Raw genomic sequence first — 19,601 nt, 5'->3', positions numbered from 1 at the left:
CGGAGGAGAGAAGAGGAAGTGAGTGATGATAACGAGGAGCTTCCTCCATCCTTACTCAGCAAACACACACACACACACACACTTACACTTCTACTATTACTAAAGCTACTACTACTACAATCGTCACCATGACGATGAACCCAAACGACTGAACCAGTGTCAACGAGCTAAGAGTTCCTAATAAACTGATAATCAAGTTTCTTTGTGTCCTATTAGGGCTGCAACTAACGATTATTTTCATTATCGATTAACCTGTCGATTATTTAAATGATTAATCGACTAGTTGTTTGGTCAATAAAATGTAAAAAAAATGTTGAAAAATATCAATCAGTGTATCTCAAACCACCAGACGACGTCCTCAAATGTCTTGTTTTGTCCACAAACCAAAGAGAGACTCAGTTTATTGTCCTAAAGGAACAAAGAAACCAGAAATATTCACATTTAAGAAGCTGAAATCTGAGAATTTGGACTTTTTTTCTTAAGAGAAACTATTCAAAACGATTCAAAATAGTTAATCAGTAGGATTAATTTAATAATCGATTGCTTTTAACGCAACGTCGCTCCTTAATTATTACGGCTGCTTCAGAATCAGGACAGACAGACACAAATTAGTTACCGTTACTAAACCTCGTTAAGTGTCTCAACCTGCTGGCTGGCGCTTATGGAGATACATTGGTGTCTTTATTATTCAATCAAAAAAAATAAAAAGTTAATTTAAACAAAAAAGATATTTTAAATCAAAACAAACTCCACTTCAATCAAAAGAAAGTGTATAAATGCAAAAAATAATAATATTTGAGAGCCAAAAAAATTTGTTTGAACCCTTTTTTTCTTTGATTGAAAAGTTTTTTTTTTTATTATTGAAGTGAGTTATTATTTGATTAAAAATATCTTTTTTGTTTAAATCAACATATTTTTTTGATTGAATAATAAAGATACAAATATCCTACAACGTAATATGGCCCAAATACAAAAAAGATGACTTGAATCCAAAAAAATATTTTCAATCAAAGAAATAAAAGTGCTCGAATGCAATTTTTCTGGGTTTCAAATGTTTTTTTTATACTATACTTTTTTTTTTCTTTGATTGAAAAGGTTTTCTTTTTTTTATTGAAGTTAGATATTATTTGACTGAAAATATCTTTTTTGTTTAAAGGTATAATATGTAGGAATTCCCCCCATCTAGCGGTGCGGTTGCATATCTGAGCGTATTCTTGATGTTGCATTCACGTGAAATCGGGCAGACGTCAGACAGACAACAGACGCTGCATGTAACAGGATAAACAAGCGTCTATGTAAACAAGTGGTCCGCCAGCACGAGGCAAAACAATACAGGCCATGTGACAACATGTTGTCATGGTGATGTGGTATTGTTTTACCGTCTTTCTCTGGTGGAGTAAAATGACATCCGGTTGGTGACTTGTAACAACTCATTCTAAGGAACCAGAAAGCTTTCATTTGGATGCGGCTGTGATTCGACTATAGTGAAATACGTATTTATGAAAGACATATTTTATTTTTTCTGATAAAAAGATACATAAGTTACATACTGGGACTTTACATTAACTTCTTTTTTTTTTGATTGAATAATAAAGATACAAATGTAGCTCCATAGGCGCTCGGCTGATCCATAAACAACAAAGGTGAGGTTATTACAGCCCAAAAGTTTAACACTGTGTCTTTATGTGTATCATCTCTCTCTCTCGCCGCTGTTCAAGATGATCTGTTATTGTGTTCATTGAAATTTTGTGTGTAGGCTATATACTAGACTTTTAGTCAAGACCGCCTGAACTGAGACCAAGACCATAGAGTATCAAGACCAAGACCAAGACCAAGACAAGACCAAGACCAAGACCAAGACCAAGACAGACCAAGTGACGGACGAGAGTTTCGCTATATATATCTCATTTTTCATGTCACTATATTGCCGTTTAGACTAATCTGATGTTTGTAAAGTCCATAAAACCAATGATTGGACAAACATTACTATTTTTGTAATTAGTCATGGTTATCATAGATTAGCCGGGCTAACGGTTAGCTACCTGTTTAACTTTAATAACTCAATGACTCAATAAACGCTCCATGAAAAAATATTTTCTGAGTTCCAACATGACTGAGCTAACTGGAGTAGTTTCATGTCGTGTCCCACAACGGGAGGGTTTTAACAGCTGACGTCCTGGTGTTAGCTTAGCTACCGCTGTTAGCTTAGCTACCGTTAGCTTAGCTACCGCCGTTAGCTTAGCTATCGTTAGCGGTCCCTGTCAGCTGCAGCCACTGATGCTTTCTAGACACTGTGATTCCCCCACACTGAATAAATACAACACATAGCAACACAAAACACACACACAGAAATAGTAATGTTTCTTCAATCATTTCAGATTTGTCTAAACGGTGATAGGGCGTGAAAAAATATGATATATAGCTAAACTCTTGTTCGTTACTATTGATCTCATTCAAATTACGTGCTGGTTTTCTACCTGGAAGTAGAATGTAAACAACAAGGAGATTCGGTGTATTCCGCATGAGTTGGAGAACACGAGAGGACGAGCGCCAACGCGTCTGTGTCACAAAATGCATTTTTGGTCCCACTTGAAGGGGGCGTATAAATAATGATATAAAAAAAAAGCATGCCTGCCTTGATATTGTAGGCTACAAATCCCTTTAACATTAGAAAAACTTTATTGTCCCGCCAAGTAGGGCTGCACAATTAATCAAATTTTAATCACGATCACGATTTTGGCTGCCACGATTAAATTAAGATGATCGTCACGATATGAACATATTAAAAAACGGGCTGTGCTGCATCAAATCAAGCGCCTGTAGAGCCTGTACTTTCTTACTTTTATTTGAGTAAAGGAGTTGAATCAGCAGCTACTTCTACCAGATTTCTTTTTTTATTTTTTTGTTTTTTACACAAGTATCTGTGGGCTACTGTACAGAAAGACACCTCTGCACTCTGCAATTGCATTTATTTTTCGCTAGCCCTTTGTCTTGGGTCAATTTTATTTTATTAATTATTTTTATTTTACGTTTTATTTTGAACTGAAAGCCTTGTTCACATATTGTTTGTTTCAAACAGAAAGTGCAATAAAAACATGTTTTATCCAACATAATGTAGCTATAATCGTGATTAATAATCGTGATTTCAATATTGACAAAAATAATCGTGATTATCATTTTGGCCATAATCGTGCAGCCCTACCGCCAAGGCAGGAAATTCATCTTTGGTCTCACTTATAGACAGAACAGACAGAACACAAACGCTTGCCAGCAAGGTTTACATGAGACAAAACAAAGTCAACAGCGGCCACATCACATACAGATAGTAAAAATAAAAATAGAATAAAATAAAATCCCCTTTACTGTGTCTTGTTTATTATGTAGATGGCATTGGGGATAAAGGAGCCCTTGTAGATCTTTTTCTTTGCTAGAGGAACTCTATAACGCCGCCCGTCGAGACCGAGACAAGACCAAGACCACAAAAAAGTGTCTCAAGAACTGCAAGTCTACTATATACACATATATAATAAATATAAAAGTACAAGTACTCGGTATCGGTGAGTACTCAACAGTGAGTACTTGTACTTGTACAATATATACACAAAAATGGTGTTGCTGAACGTCCCTTTAGTTTAGTCAGAAGAACCAAAGGTCAAAGGTCAGAGACTCGGTGATGATTCAGGTTTGGGTGAGAGAGGAAGGACAAACATCCTGTCAACATCCTTCATCTGTAACACACACACACACACACACACACACACACACACACACACACACACACACACACACACACACACACACACACACAGAGAGAGCTGTTGTGACACTCAGCGAAGACACTCATCACCAGGAATGAAGCCCAGAGTGCTGACATGACGAAAAGAGAGAAAACAGGCCTGTGTGTGTGTGTGTGTGTGTGTGTGTGTGTGTGTGTGTGTGTGTGTGTGTTACGACACACTTCCAGACATGATGTTTTTCCCTCTTCAATAGGAAACTGTTGCTGTGAAGCTGAGGATCAGATCAGAGATGTTCTAACAGACAGACAGACACACAGACGTCTCACTCTGCTGCTGTATCAATAAATCAATAAATCAATAAATCAATAAAACTTTCCCACATTCACTTTTCATTTCCTCTTCTGTTAACTCTGACTGATCAAAAACTGACGTATAGTAAAACTTCATTTAAACGAGCAGGAAACGACAAGACGAACGCCACAAGAAGTTGTTGTTTTTGTCGTCATGGTTACTGTTCATGACATAAACAATTTCATTGGAGCAGAGCCAGGCTAACGGTTTCCTACTGTTTCCACTGTGTTTGTGCTGAGCTAAGCTAAGCTAACTAGTGTAAAGTTTGATTTCACTCAAATCAGACTTTGGTGTTTTCAGCCTCAGTTTTTTTTCTGTTTGGAGCTTCTTCTTCTTTTTCTTTTTTTTCTTTCAAACTGTTAGAAAACAAAGAAAAAACTCCTCCTGCTGCTGCGTTCACTGCACACGGGGAAAACGAGGCGCTCTCATCACCTCAACACACACACACACACACAGGTAGAGTCAATGTAATGTAAAAATAATAAAATACTGTCTACACAAACACACCTGTGACCGTGACGTTCAGTTTTATTAATACTAATCAATAACAGCTGATTATTGGACTTTGTGCTTCTTGTTTTGTCTCGTTTCTCTACATCTGCCCTTTGACAAACTCAAACACATAGCCTATTATTTATTAATGCTTTAGTTTAAAAGAGCCACAGTAGCCTATAAGTTCATATGTAAGATCATTCTCTAAAGCAAATTCAGTGTCCCAGTTAAAGGCGCTAAGGCAGGCAATTTTGAAGTCATCTAAAAGTAATCCAAATACATTACAGATTACATTTTAGGACATGTAATCTGTAATCTGTAGGGGAATCGGCTACATTTTAAAAGGTAACCCTCCCAACACTGTCTGCCATTAAACTCTGATTCAAAACCAATAAAACTATCATTTCTGACATTGATGAATCGTCCATCTTTGTTTTCTAACTTAAAGGGACAATGAGGAGTTTTGGAAAAGCGAAGCGTTTTCACACTACATTTATGAGTGAAATTCTTTGACCGGCGCAAGACAGACTCATGTTTTCATTCATCAAGAATTAAAGTCAGAGGTTGGAAGACGATCACATACCGTCGTAGTTCCCACCATAAACGGTGATTCTGCAGCGTTATTCTCATGACTCGCCACGAAACCGAAAGTAAAGAAACGCTGGTCGGCTCGCCCAGCATTTCCACCACCACTAATAATAACAAAATAACCATAGAGACAAAACAATATATTTATCGAAAATGGGCCCATTAACAAGTGTGGGTAACGTAGATTCATCCACATTAATATGAGACTTTTAAATAACCAAATAGAAACTCCTCGTTGTCCCTTTAAATCCTGTCAACAAAAACTGGAAACTCACTCACTGCTCTCCTGTTCGTTTGTTTTTTTCCCTCTGTCCTGTCCTTTTGTCCCTGAACGCATCACCTCCCACACCTGTGTGACTGTATACATTACAGATTACATTTTAGGACATGTAATCAGTAATCTGTAGGGGAATAGGCTACATTTTAAAAGCAACCCTCCCAACACCGTCTGCCATTAAACTCTCATTCAAAACCAATAAAACTATATCATTTCTGACATTGATTAAAGCAGAAGTAAGCGATCCGGTCGTATTGGCTAATGCTGCGTTCCAGGCCGGCTTTTGAAACCGTAAATTACAGCTTCATGTCACAACTTACGACTTTGTAGCGTTCCAGGCAACCCACTCGTGTTTTTCCGACCTGTTTTACCTGTGAAAGTCACTATAACGGCCACTCGTAACTTCCGACCCGTGAACTCGTACCAGATCGAACTGGTACGACTTCACAGGTCGGAAAAACACGAGTTACTAGTTTCCTTGAACGCACCATAACGTCTTGTCAGCCGACGGAGTTAGCAGCCCCCGCCCTCGTCATGGATCTATTGGTCCTCGTCCCTACGTCACCACATTCAGGCGCATCCCTTGGCTGCACACACAGAGAGGACCGCCCCTTTATGCCGTTCTCTCTCCTCATTGGATAAAAACTGTAGGATACGATAAATGTTTTCTCTTCGGCTCAGAGCAGAGCAGAGTGACTGACAGACCCGTCTTTCAGACCAAACACTCTATGTAAGTGATTGCTGTCGGAAGATAGAACTATTTAAGACTTATATTAACACAAAAATATCGCTTACTTCTGCTTTAAACGACCATCTTTGTTTTATAACTTAAACCCTATTGACAAAAACTGGAAACTTACAATGAATAAATAAATTAATGAATTAAATTAAATGCCCCACTCACTCACTCACTAGCTACTGTCCTGTTCGTTTTTTGTTTTTTTCCCCCTGTCCTGTCCTTTTGTCCCTGAACGCATCACCTCCCACACCACCTGTGTGACTGTCACCTGACGGAGAGCAAACACACACACACACACACACACACACAGATACACACACACACACACACACACACACACACACACACACCTATTCTGCGTTTTCTTTCCACACACACACTCCCACTGACCCTCCTCGGCTCCTGTAGTTCACCTGGCCAAGGCCACGGTTCCCTATTGTTGTTATTGCCTAAACATCAATAATATCCCTCCTCCTCCTCCTCCTCCTCTCTAACAGCTGGAGGCATCACGCCCTGCTCCTGCTCCTGCTCGGCCTCCCTCCCTTCATCACCTCCTCCTCCTCCTCCTCCTCCTCCTCCTCACCTCCGCCGTGGCCGCCGCCGGCTCAGGGAACAGATCCTCGGCGTCCTGCAGCTCCTGGAAGTCGGTGTGTTGCTCCGTTAGAGGAGGTGAAGGAGGTGCAGGAGGAGGTGCAGCAGGATGATGATCCCTGGCCGTTGTGTCCGCCATGTTGGCCTGGTTCCTGCAGCGGTGCGCGGGGATGAACGTGACCGAGCGACACTCACTCACCGACGGGTAAAGAGAGGAGGAAGCAGCCGACTGACTGACTGACTGACGGAGGGGGAGAGGAGGAGGAGGAGGAGGAGGAGCAGCGGGGGGAGTCAGGAGGTTTCTCCCGGCGCTGTCATGTGACTGAGAGAAGAGAGTCCTGATGGGAAACAGAGAGAGGCGGAAAGAGAAGAGGGCTCACTCCGAGCCGCTTCCCGGGACATCTTTGTAGTTCAAAGCTGGTTGGGGGAATAAACACAGATAGGAAGAGCTTCTGTGTTTGTATATGTCCAGGTATATGTTTTTATATGTATTATATGTTTTTATTTGTATATGACTATATAGAGAGATAAAGATTAGTAATCATATGTTAGAATAAATCTATATATATAAATATATAATAGAATAAATCCAGTTAAATAACTCATAAAGATATTTATTGTACAGACTGACTATAGATAACTTGATAGATAATTTATGAATAAGGGGTGGGAGCAAATAAGTTTAATTCTTCCCACTCCTTTTCGGATATGAAAAAAACCAACAAAAAAAATCAAATTATCTTTATTTTCAATTTATTTTATTTTTTTGTTCATATGTTGTCTTTGCAAAGTTTTTATTTGTTATGTCTGTCCATTTCTGTATTATGTTTTATTTCTTTTAACATGTCCGAAATAAACTTAAACTAAACTAAAAATGTGCACCTTTTGTTATGCTATTCTATATGCAAACAAACTGCACATTATGATTTTTTTTTTCTGAAAGGCTATGAAATACCTACCTGTCAATAAAGTCAAGTTTAGGATGTGAAGCCTATTAGCCTATTATTAATTGAGTCTGGGAAAGGTAAGAGTCACAAAGGAAAATGTTATAATAAGTAACAATTTTAAAGTCTAAATAGATACATGTTTGAAAAATAAGTCAATATGTTTTAGTTGGACAAGTCTGAGAAATGAAGATAAGAAAACAAATCTACACATATGGACAATGAATAAAATGTCACTACCTCAGACCAAACAAAAAAAAATCTAAAATAAAGTTTTAAAAAATTATAGATGAACAAAAATAATGACAGTGATAAATTCAACGTGAATAGCTGAAATCGACATAATAATAATAAAATAAGACAAAAGTTGATTTTCTTGAGTAAAAATAAATGAATCAAAAATAAAATGCTTCATAAATATTTTTACATTCAGAACACTGTACAATGAATTCCTGAATGTAGAAATATAAAATTTGAGAGAAGTTCAACTGACATTTTGCTGTGTACTACTGATCATTTATTGAGACTTTTGTCATTTTTATACTGATTTTTAAAAAAACAAAAACAATGTTGAGCTACGTTCAATAAAGTTTTTTCCGCACATAGACGATCTTTGAGGCGGAACCTCCACTGAGCCCGGAACCAATAAGAAGAAGACGCTCAGCCTAGTCGGAACTGTTTTTCTGCGACACAGCGAAACACTTCCGTGTTGTTAAGGAACCCGCTGTGAACCAACTGTCGCGTTGAAACAGAAGCGAAAGAAGCGGGACAGGAGCTCGTTAAGTTAAAACACACGTTAGTTACACCGCCAGTTGACGGTGTTTTTTTGTTTTGTTTGTGCTACTGAGCCGGTCGTGATTCACCGGTTAAACTTTTAAGTTTCGTTTCCGTCAACATGGACGTTAGCTGGGAAACTGTGAGCATCGCTTCAGGAGGAGAAGTCCCACATGATCTGACCGAGGAGGAGGAGCTGGAGCTGGAGCTGAGGGAGGTGGAGGAGGAGCTGGCCAACATGAAAGTGGAAGGTAAAGTCACAATCAAGTGTCAGTTTATTAGGAACAGATAGATAAAGTAAAAAAAAAAAGAGCTGGAAAGAGGAAAGTTACAGAGTGGACTTTGGTTCATTAGTTAGGGCCACGGGGGAAACGCACCGACTTCTATGAAATAAAAATCAATCAATCAATCAATCAATCAAGAAATCAGACTTTATTTATAGAGCACTTTTCATACAAAAGATATGTAGCACAAAGTGCTTTACACCATAAAAGCAGACAAAAAGCAAAAATAAAACCCAAAGTAATGCAGATACACGCATGCGCACGCGCACGCACACACACACACACACCCCCGCACAACTCAGTTATAAAGCTTAAAAGAAGGCAACTGAAGCGCTATCTTACTCTACAATTTGCTGTGAGGAAACAGGGACTGGATAAAACCAAATAATTAAATGAAATGATAAAAAATAACTAAAATTATACCATAAATATGCTAAGACTAAAAAGATTAAAAGTAAAAATGGATACAAAATAAAATAAAATAATAAGAAGAAATTAAAGCAGAAGTAAGTGGTCCGGTCGTTTTCGCTAATGCTGCGTTCCAGGCAGGCTTTTGAAATCGTAAATTACAGCTTCAAGTCACAACTTACGACTTTGTAGCGTTCCAGGCAACCCACTCGTGTTTTTCCGACCTGTTTTACCGGTGAAAGTCACTATAACGGCCACTCGTAACTTCCGACCGGTGAACTCGTACCAGATCGAACTGGTACCACTTCACGGTCGGAAAAATACGAGTTTCCTTGAACGCACCATAACAGTCCTCGTGCCTACGTCGCCACATTCACGGCGTCCCTTGGCTGCACACACAGCCCTGCATGCCGTTCTCTCCCCTCATTGGATAAAAACTGTAGGATACGATAAATGTTTTCTCCTCGGCTCAGAGCAGAGCAGAGTGACTGACAGACCCGTGTTTCGGTCCAAACACTCTATGTAAGTGATTGCTGTCGGAAGATATAACTATTTAAGACTTATATTAACACAAATATATCACTTACTTCTGCTTTAAATAAACAGTAAAAATCGATAAATGCAATAAAAGGATAGGAAAACTAATAAAATAGAGGATGAATGGGATGAAGTCCAAAATCAAACAAATTAGTGGACTTTTTCATACGTCTACTGCTCAGGCATACTTTCAGCTGCAGACTCTATTTAAACTTTAAAATGTAGACACAAGTCTTGTCTATTTGTTTATTAATACAGGATTTGATAGGTCATGTCGTTTTTGATCAATCACTGTTCAATGACCATGATTATTTTTGGATAAATCATGAGATTATAATGGGTGTGTATTGCACGGAATGTTCGGGCTAGAGTGGGTGACATCATCAGCTAGAGTGGGAGAAGTTGTCTGAAATTTTTTCTCTTTCCACGCTCCTACCAGCCACAGATTACACTCCACACACATGATTTTTTTCCACAGTTGTAGACAAACTTGTCCTCTCTCTCACAATGTGTTCAGCAAAGCAGAGAGACCTAAAGACTTTAAACTGTGAGCCTCTCAGTGCGGCCACATCCCTCCGTGCTCCTCATTGACTCTAATACAAAGTTTTTCTGAGAGAAGCAGAAGGGACCCCTGTTTATAACTCGCAAGTGTTTCCAAAACATTTACTGTAGAAACACCAAAATCATATCAAAGCGTTCAGGAAGTCCTTACGACGACCACGGTCTGCTGCTTTTTCTGATAGGAGCTACCGTTTTGTCAGAATAAGGCCAAATGTGAGACAAGTGCAGAGGCAGAAAATCTTCCTATGCAGACCGATGAAATGTTTCATTCGGTGGTGTTGTCGTTGTTGTTTCCCCGTCCCAGACCTGATGCAGAAGGTCCAGGCGGTGCAGACGGACGACATCACGGCGGAGACGGGCGTCAACACGGAGCCGGACTGGGAGGAGCAGGTGTCGGCCACGTTGGAGAACAACGGCGTCCTGCAGGAGAAGTACGAGCGTCTAATGAGCGAGCAGGACAAGAAGGAGGACAAGTACAGGAAAGAAATAGAACAGATACAGCAGCGGACGGTGGACGCCACGCGCGAGCAGCGGGTAGGACACACACACACACACACACTGTGCCGAGGTAGATCTGGGGGCTTTTGCACAAAAGTGGAATTAAGATATCCAGGATAACTGAAAAGTCTTGATCCGCTCTCTTGGTTTTGTGCGACAGAACTCAGGACTCAGTGACAGATGTTGTGTTTGCTGTTGATGTTTTTTTTTCAGGCTGCTATGGACAAAGTGGACTCTGTGCGAGTGAAGCTGCAGCTGAACAACTCTAAAGCCGCCAGGAAGAACTTCTTAAGCAAAAAACAAGAGATGACGACGGAGAAGAGTCGAGCGGAGGACGAGAGGAACAGGTGAGAACAACAACAACAACAACAACAACAACGGGGAATAAAGCACACAGATCTTCGTAGAAACTAGGGCTGGGTTTAAAAAATATATTCTTTTCTGTTTCTGTGGGAGTTGAAAACTTTTAAACGAGGTTAACTGCACTCGTGCACCTTCACCGGACTCAGGTGTAAAAAGATTAAACAAAAATGTATTTATTCCAAAGTTTTCTCATCAGAAAAAAACAGCTGTGTGGCTCAGTCCTAATTAAACCTCAACTACGTCAATTGAATGTATGCGAATGTGTGTAAAGACTTTCTTAAAGTGACAGTAACATAAAAATGGCTCTTAAAAAGTTTTTAAAAAAATCCTTTTAACTAAACATGAATTAAATCAGATGAATTTAACTCATCTTTTGCCATTTATCCAATCAAATCAATTATAAACAGTATTTACATTCATATGAACTTCCACACATAAGCAAACAAAAGCATGTAGAGGCACATAAAACACACTTTGGCTCCCACAGTTTATAAAATCCTTAGATCGATCTTTTATCGTATGCATTTCCTGTTTCCTCTGTATATGTTAAATAAATCAAATTTTAATGTAGACGTTATTATTTTCAATAATGCACCAGGTCAGAGAGTTCCACCTTTGTTCAATTTTCCGCGTTAGTTCTGTGAAAATGAGCAAAACTGGTATTAAAACCTAAATACTGTATCTCTGAATGAATCAATATCGGATCGAATTGACTCAAATAGGGACCTTGTGATTCGGTAAATCAGTAGCGATACCCGGCTCTAGAAGAACACAGTTCCTGTTGGAAAAAATTCTCAAAAAAAAAAAACATTCTACAAAAGTGGTAAAATTTCCCAAAAACCATTTTAGAAAAAAGTTATAAAATTTCTCAAAAAATATTTTTAAAAAGTTGTAAAAGAAAAAATCTAGAAAAAAGTTTGGTGGTGGTAATTGTTTTTTGTTCAGTTTTTTTTTTTTTTTTAGTTTAGAGGAAAAAAGTGGTTAAATTTCTCAAAAACAATTTTAGAAAAGAGTTATAAAATTTCTCAAATAATGTTGTATGTTTGTTTTTTAAAAATTTTCGAAAAAAAGTGGTTAAATTTCTAAAAAAAAGAGGAAAAAAGTGGTTAAATTTCTCAAAAACAATTTTAGAAAAAAGTTATAAAATTTCTCAAATAATGTTATAAAATTTCTCAAACATGTTGTATGTTTGTTTTAAAAAATTCTAGAAAAAGTGGTAAAAAAAAATCTAGAAAAAAGTGGTAACATTTCTCAAAAAAAAGTTTTTTTTTTAAATTCTCGAACAAAAAGTGGTCAAAATTCTAAAAACAAAGCAAAAAAACTTTACAAAACTGGTAAAAAGTGGTCAAATTTCTACCCGGCTCTAGAAGAAAACAGTTCCTGTGTCGCTTGTTGTCGTGGTAGTTTAAATAAAGTTCCTCCTCCTGCGACAGACTGGCCCGGGAGCTGGAGGAGAGCGACAGGAAGCTGGCGGCGCTCAGCGAGGAGCAGAGCGAGGAGCAGCGGCGGTGGCGGGCCGAGCTGGAGCAGCTGAGGCAGGAGATGGAGCGGGCCCGGACCGAGGCGCAGGAGGCCGAGCTTCAGGCCGTCAAGGACGAGATCGGCGCCGTGGAGAAGCAGAGGGACGTCGCCATGACGCACATCGAGGCGTGGCTCAGAGAGGTAGGAAGGCCCCATGGCATGAAAAATGTGATTGTGGTTATTTTTTCTCTGGGCCACGTATATAGATGGTATAGATGTATATAGATAGACGTATATACTGCCCCATGCATCAAACTGGTCATAAACGGAGAAACACACACCGCCCATTTGTAGGAACTGTCTCTTTAAGACGAGCAGATAGCACTTCCTCCTTTCTGTGATGTCACACACAAGGTAACTCCGCCCACCGTGACCAGTTGTTTTTTTTTTCTTCAATTTTTATGAATGCAGCTTAGGTTTCAGTTACTTGCCTGTGATTGGCCCGACCACACGCCACTCAAAAACAGTCAGCCAATCAGAGGAGAGGTTCTCATTCTCTCTTCTGATTGGCCAAATGACCTGTGCCTGCTAGAGCTCCAGAAAGAGGCAACAGAAAGGGGCAGTATGAACGATGTTAAGCAGATCACAGGTACTCAAAACCAATGATACATCTTGTTAGGGAAATAAACCCAGAGAAAAGTGCACAGCATGGGGCCTTTAAAGGGATGCGCCAACATTTTTTTTTCCGTGTCTTGCCTCACTCCCGAGTCCATGACCAGCAGATAGACACCATCCTTTCGACTGTGCGAGCAGTAACCATGGAGATAGAGCCGTATCGCCCGTAATTAGCTTAGCTCAAACACTGGAAGTGTATGGGTAGTGTTAGCCTGCTTCCACCTAAAGTCATCAGAGAAACTCTTCAGCAACTCTAAACGGAAACCGGCGGGCCGATCTTCGTCTCAGAGCTGACAAAACTCTCCGGTAAGGCATCTTGAGCGGTCAAATGCCGGTAACGGGACGAGATTGGTCAAAATGGAGCTAAGATGGTTTATTTTGGTTCAAGCTAGCTACATCGAGGGTAGGTTCGCTTCCTGTTTCAAAGTAAAAGCACAAATTCTATCGTCATGGTTTTCTGTATGTAAAGGGCAACGGGTGTTTTATTTAGTTAAAGTAACCAGAAGTGCGTTGGTCACAACAGCTAGCTTGAGTAGCGCCGAATTCGTCCGAACAAAATTGTAAACAGCTGTTATTTAGACAAATTAACGACACTGCTGATCTAAACGGCTACTTTCTCGCCTAAACATGTTTGAAATGTGGATAAAGTGATATATTTACAGAGTTTAGAGCTAAAATGAATTTCGGCTCAGGTAGGAGGCAGGCTAACACTACCCATACACTTCCAGCGTTTGAGCTAAGCTAATTACGGGCGATACGGCTCTATCATGAAAAAAATATGTTGGCATATCCTAGGGCTGTTCGATTGATCGATTTAAAATCGTAATCGCGATTATTTGGAATCGTAAAAATCGATTTTTTACCCTAGTTAGAGTAATTACGGTAAGCCCTCGCTCATGAATCTGGGCTGCGCTGAATTGCCGTAATGACTGCCGCCTCCTTCCTCCCATCACGCTCTCCCCACACACTGTAAACAAGCATGTTGGCATTTTGCGAAGACCAGTGAGGGAAGATAGATAGATAGATAGATAGATAGATAGATAGATAGATAGATAGATAGATAGATAGATAGATAGATAGATAGATAGATAGATAGATAGTAGGGCTGGGACGATATGCTTTTCTCCCGATTCGATTCTTCTACGATTTTTTGGATGGCGATTCGATTTAAATTGCGATTCTACGATATTGCCGATTCTCTCGATTTTTAGCCTGCATTTTTAACATTTATCTTACATTTATATTTAACTTAAACCCTTTTCAAAACCTGTACTCTCTGTATGTAAAAAAAGGCTAACAAATGCACATTGCACATACAAATATTCAAAAAAGTTATCGTGATATTTATATGAATAGATTTTTTCTCCCACCCCTAATAGATTTTTTTAAAATTAGATTCTAGGTCCATTTAAAAAGACACAAACAGCACACAAAATAGTTTGTCATTTAACAAAAAAATCAGAATCGGAATCGATTTTCCAGAGAAGAAAATAGAGATTTTATTTTAAAGCCCTAATGTCGAACAGCCCTAATGTTGGCGTATCCCTTTAAGAGCTTTTTTTTGTTCTGATCTCGTCCTCGCCTGCAGGTGGAGCAGTACCTGAACGTCCTCCGGGTGGAGTTCCCTCAGCAGTTTCCTCACGAGAGGCAGCGGTGGGAGAAGAAGGAAGGAGCCGTCCGCCGGAGCCAGGCCGAGCTGCAGAACCGGTTCCAGGAGGTTCTGCAGCAGCTGAGGCAGGGACGAGAGCTGGAGTCTCTGCCCCGGATCAACGTCCCGTCTCTGCCCCAGGTCCCCATGGTGAGAGACCTGGAGGCACCAGCAGCTCGCACAAAGGGTTAAAGGGGATAGTTCACCCAAAATTGAATTTGAAATTTCTCATTACTCATTATCTCCTCCCCCTCATGTGGACTAAGGGCTGGGAGAAGTTTCAGAGTCCTCCGTGGCTTCTCTGAGTTACAGGGGGTCTCGGCGTAGCAGTGCATGTCCATATAACGGTTGCAAATGGATACCAACTGTCTTCGTAACAAAAAGACACACCATAACACATCCAAATACCTCCATAGTGCTTGTGTGTAATGTCCGTCTTGTATTGAAGCCCCGAAATGCGAAATTGTTCAGAAAAAATTTAAATAAGTCTATATTTCAAGCTTGTTTTCAGCGGAAGCTCCTCTTCCTGGTCCGTCCAAATGTCGCGCGATTTGTTCCGGTGTCAGCAATCGCAATGACGCCGGCGCAAATCTCTCTTTTTGTTACAAAGACAGTTGGTATCCATTTGCAACCGTCAGAGAAGCCACGGAGGACTCTGAAACTTCTCCCAGCCCTTAGTCGACATGAGGGTGAGTAGATAATGAGTGAAATTTCATTTTGGGTGAACTATCCCTTTAATCCCCCGTCTCCAACAGCGACATGCTACTTATATTATTTTATATTTTATTATTTTGTAAAAGTAGCTCTCAATGGAAAAAAGGTTGGAGACACCTGTGTTAGAAGCTACAATTTTTACTACTACATTTTTTTTTCAACAGATACATGTCAGTAGTAATCTGTTGCATGTTAGCAGGTACCAGATATAATTTAACAGTGTTAAGTTACATGTTATCAATTACCAGCTGTGTTTTAGCTCAGTGGTTCTTAAACTTTTTTACATCAAGGACCCCTAAAGTGACACAAATTGGACCACGGACCCCCGCTGGAAAGATTTTAGAAGCAAACATCAGAAATACATGAATATTCGTTCTGAGACTGAAGAACGTTACTTTTTTAGTCAATGTATGTTCAAATTAGGGTCAATTGAATTTTTGGAAATATTGTAGAGACATTTCTGGAAAAAAGTAGTACAATTTCTTCAAAAACGTTCAAACATTTCTATAAAAAATTGGAAAAAATCCTAAAAAAAAATAGAAAAAAAAATTCTAGAAAAAAGTGGTAAGATTTCTTAAACAAAAACAAAAAAATAGAAAAAAAAACCTACAAAAAAGTGGTAAAACTTCTCAAAAACAATTTTAGAAAAAGGTTATAAACATTTCTCAGAAAAAGTTTTTTTTAAAATCTAGAAAAAAGTGGTAACATTTCTCAAAGAAAAAAGTTTTTTGAAAATTCTAGAAAAAAAAGTGGTAAAATTTCTCAAAAAATAAATGTTTTTAAAAATTCTAGAAAAGAGTGGTAAAAAAAAAACCTACAAAAAAGTGGTAAAATTTCTCAAAAAATGTTTTTAAAAATTCTAGGAAAAAGTGGTAACATTTCTCAAAATCAATTCTAGAAAAAAGTGGTAAGAAAAAATCTAGAAAAAATTGGTAAAATTTCTCAAAGAAAAAAGTTTTTTGAAAATTCTAGAAAAAAAGTGGTAAAATTTCTCAAAAAAAATAAATGTTTTAAAAAATCTAGAAAAAAGTGGTAAAATTTATCAAAAACAATTCTAGAAAAAAGTGGTTAAAAAAATCTAGAAAAAATTGGTAAAATTTCTATTAAAAAAAATAAATAAATAAAGTTTTCAAAAAATTCTAGGAAAAGAAGTGGTCAAATTTCTCCAAAAAATAAATGTTTTAAAAAATTCTAGAAAAAGTGGTAAAATTTATCAAAAACTAAATTTCTAAAAAAAAAAAAAAAACTTTAAAAAATGAGAAAAAATTTCAAAAAAAAGTTTTTTTTTAATTCGAGGAAAAAAGTGGTAAAATTGATAACCATGTTTGACCGATGTCTCGTCTCGTCTCCAGGCCGACCTGAGGTTCAACCAGCTGATGCAGTCGCTGACTCGTCCTCAGTTCATGGCTCCTCCCCCTCCTCTGCACCAGATGCCCCCCCGCTCCCACCAGATGCCCCCCCCCCCAGCAGAGACACCCCCCCCCACACCCCCCACCACACTTCTACCAGGAGCAGTTCCACCGGCCGCCGCCGTACCGCCACCGCTACGCCCCCCCCCCACCCCCACCCCCGACAGCCGCCCCCTCCCCAGTACTTCCAGCCCCCTCCCCCTCCTATGCCGCTGCCGTTGCCGCAGCAACTCAGAGCGCCGGTGAGGGTGACCCCGCCCCCCAGCCTCTCCCCCTCCCCCCCCCGTGGTTCCTTCTCCTCCTCCCCCCACCTCCTCCTCCTCCTCCTCCTCCTCGGCCCCCCCCACCGGCAAACTGGACAAGGTGCTGGAGAAGCTGGGCGCCCGGTTCCCACAATGCAACAGGGCCCAGCTGACGTCGCTGCTGCAGCAGGTGAAGAGCTCGCGCGGCACGCTGGCCGGCATGTCCATGGACGCGGTCGTCGAGCAGGTCGGCCTCAAGCTGGCGCAGAACAACGAGAGGACGGCGCCGGGGCCCATCAGCCGCCCCACGCCCCCGCCGCAGCCCCTCGGCCCCATCCAGAGGCCCGTGGCGACGGTGGGTGGCGGTAACGGTAGCGGTAGCGGTAGCGGCGGCGGCGGTAGCGGCGGCGCCCGTAAAGCCTGTCTGATGTGTCAGAACCTGGTGGAGCCGGAGAGCCGCCACCCGCTGAGCTGCTCCCACACCATCCACAGAGACTGCATCCGCATGTGGCTGCAGTCCAGCAAGAACAACTCCTGCCCCTTCTGCCCCGGACAGTGACCTGACCTGACCCTGTTGCCATGGTTACGACACAGACTCATGCACTGCAAAATCAAATATCTTACCAAGAATATTTTTAGTCAAAATGTCATTTCTAGTCAAAACAAATCTCATTATACTTAAAATAAGACTAATCACATTTAAAAGTAGCTTGTTTTTAGACACTTTTTCCTTCTTTCAAACATATTTTCACTTAAAATAATCTAATATTTGAGCAAGTTTTTCTTCCTTATTACTTATTCCTTATTACTGGCAAATTTTTCTACTTATTACAAGTGAAAATGTGTTTGAAACAAGTGAAAATGATCTAAAAACAAGTTAATTTTTTAGGTGATGAGTCTTATTTTAAGTGGAAAGAGATTAGTTTTGACTAGAAATGAGACATTTTGACAAGAAATAAGACAAATATTCTTGGTAAGATTTTGAGTTTTTGCAGTGTGTGTGCTACACTGCAATAACTCAAAATCTTACCAAGAATATTCATGTGAATATACTTAAAATAAGACACACATCACATAAAAAGTAGCTTGTTTTTAGACACTTTTTACTTTTTTCAAGCATATTTTCACTTGAAATATGTAGAAAAATCTGATAGTGGAGCAAGTTTTTCTTTCTTATTACAAGCACAAAAAACTTGCTTTCACTGGCAGATTTTTCTACTTATTTCAAGTGAAAATGTGTTTGAAACAAGTGAAAATGATCTAAAAACAAGCTCATTTCAGGTGACGAGTCTTATTTTAAGTGGAAAGAGATTAGTTTTGATTAAAATTGAGACATTTTGACAAGAAATAAGACAAATATTCTTGGAAAGATTTAGAGTTTTTACAGTGTATTGTTAGCGCGTGATAATCGGTGCTCTGTGCTTTTGTTGAAATGTTTTGTTTCTGATATGAAAACGTTATTTTTCTAAGTTTGAGTCACAGAAATGTGACGTTGAGTTAATTATGAAACTGTCAAATATGTTGGTTGACTGTATGGAATCTACTTTATGAATAAAGTTTGTTCGAATAAGGAGTTATGATGTGGTTTATATTATTGATTGGATAAAATGTCCAGGTTTCTTGTCATTTCTAGTCAAAACAAATCTCATTATACTTAAAATAAGACTAATCACAATTAGAAGTAGCTTGTTTTTAGACACTTTTTCCTTCTTTCAAACATATTTTCACTTAATATAATCAGATAGTGGAGCAAGTTTTTCTTCCTTATTACTTATTCCTTATTACTGGCAAATTTTTCTACTTATTACAAGTGAAAATGTGTTTCAAACAAGTGAAAATTATCTAAAAACAAGTTCATTTTTAGGCGATGAGTCTTATTTTAAGTGGAAAGAGATTAGTTTTGACTAGAAATTAGACATTTTGACAAGAAATAAGACAAATATTCTTGGTAAGATTTTGAGTTTTTGCAGTGTGTGTGCTACACTGCAATAACTCAAAATCTTACCGAGAATATTCATCTTATTTCTAGTTAAAATGTCATTTCCAGTCAAAACAAATCTCATTATACTGAAAATACGACACATCACATAAAAAGTAGCTTGTTTTTTAGATACTTTTTACTTTTTTCAAGCAAATTTTCCACTTGAAATAAGTAGAAAAATCTGATAGTGGAGCAAGTTTTTCTTTCTTATTACAAGCACAAAAAAACCTGCTTTTACTGGCAGATTTTTCTACTTATTTCAATTGAAAATTTGTTTGAAACAAGTGAAAACTGTCTAAAACAAGTTAATTTTTAGGTGATGAGTCT

The 19,601-nt window shown here is 39.1% G+C and overlaps 2 protein-coding genes across 2 annotated transcripts in view; one reads left to right on the top strand and one right to left on the bottom strand.

Moving 5' to 3' along the window:
• Positions 1-6,985, bottom strand: part of snx2 (sorting nexin 2) — a 38,907-nt gene extending 31,922 nt beyond the window's left edge. Inside the window, exon 1 of the mRNA XM_085785794.1 lies at positions 6,768-6,985. Within this exon, the coding sequence (XP_085641920.1) occupies positions 6,768-6,914 (147 nt within the window). The 5' untranslated portion in view covers positions 6,915-6,985. The remainder of the gene's footprint in view (positions 1-6,767) is intronic.
• Positions 6,986-8,583: 1,598 nt separating this feature from the next.
• Positions 8,584-17,890, top strand: rnf214 (ring finger protein 214). Its single transcript, XM_085785793.1, is given in 9 exon segments — positions 8,584-8,744; positions 10,588-10,817; positions 10,995-11,128; positions 12,578-12,806; positions 14,869-15,078; positions 16,995-17,072; positions 17,074-17,219; positions 17,221-17,331; positions 17,333-17,890. Coding segments are annotated over 9 exon segments (1,788 nt in total). The 5' UTR covers positions 8,584-8,614; the 3' UTR covers positions 17,853-17,890.
• The last annotated feature ends 1,711 nt before the right edge of the window (positions 17,891-19,601 follow it).

Source organism: Trachurus japonicus, chromosome 9 (assembly GCF_045865225.1).
Source record: "Trachurus japonicus isolate A0001 chromosome 9, Traja_1.0".
NCBI classification, from domain to species: domain Eukaryota; kingdom Metazoa; phylum Chordata; class Actinopteri; order Carangiformes; family Carangidae; genus Trachurus; species Trachurus japonicus.
The sequence above is the reverse complement of the archived record's forward strand: the minus strand, read 5'-3'. Positions and strand labels throughout refer to the sequence as shown.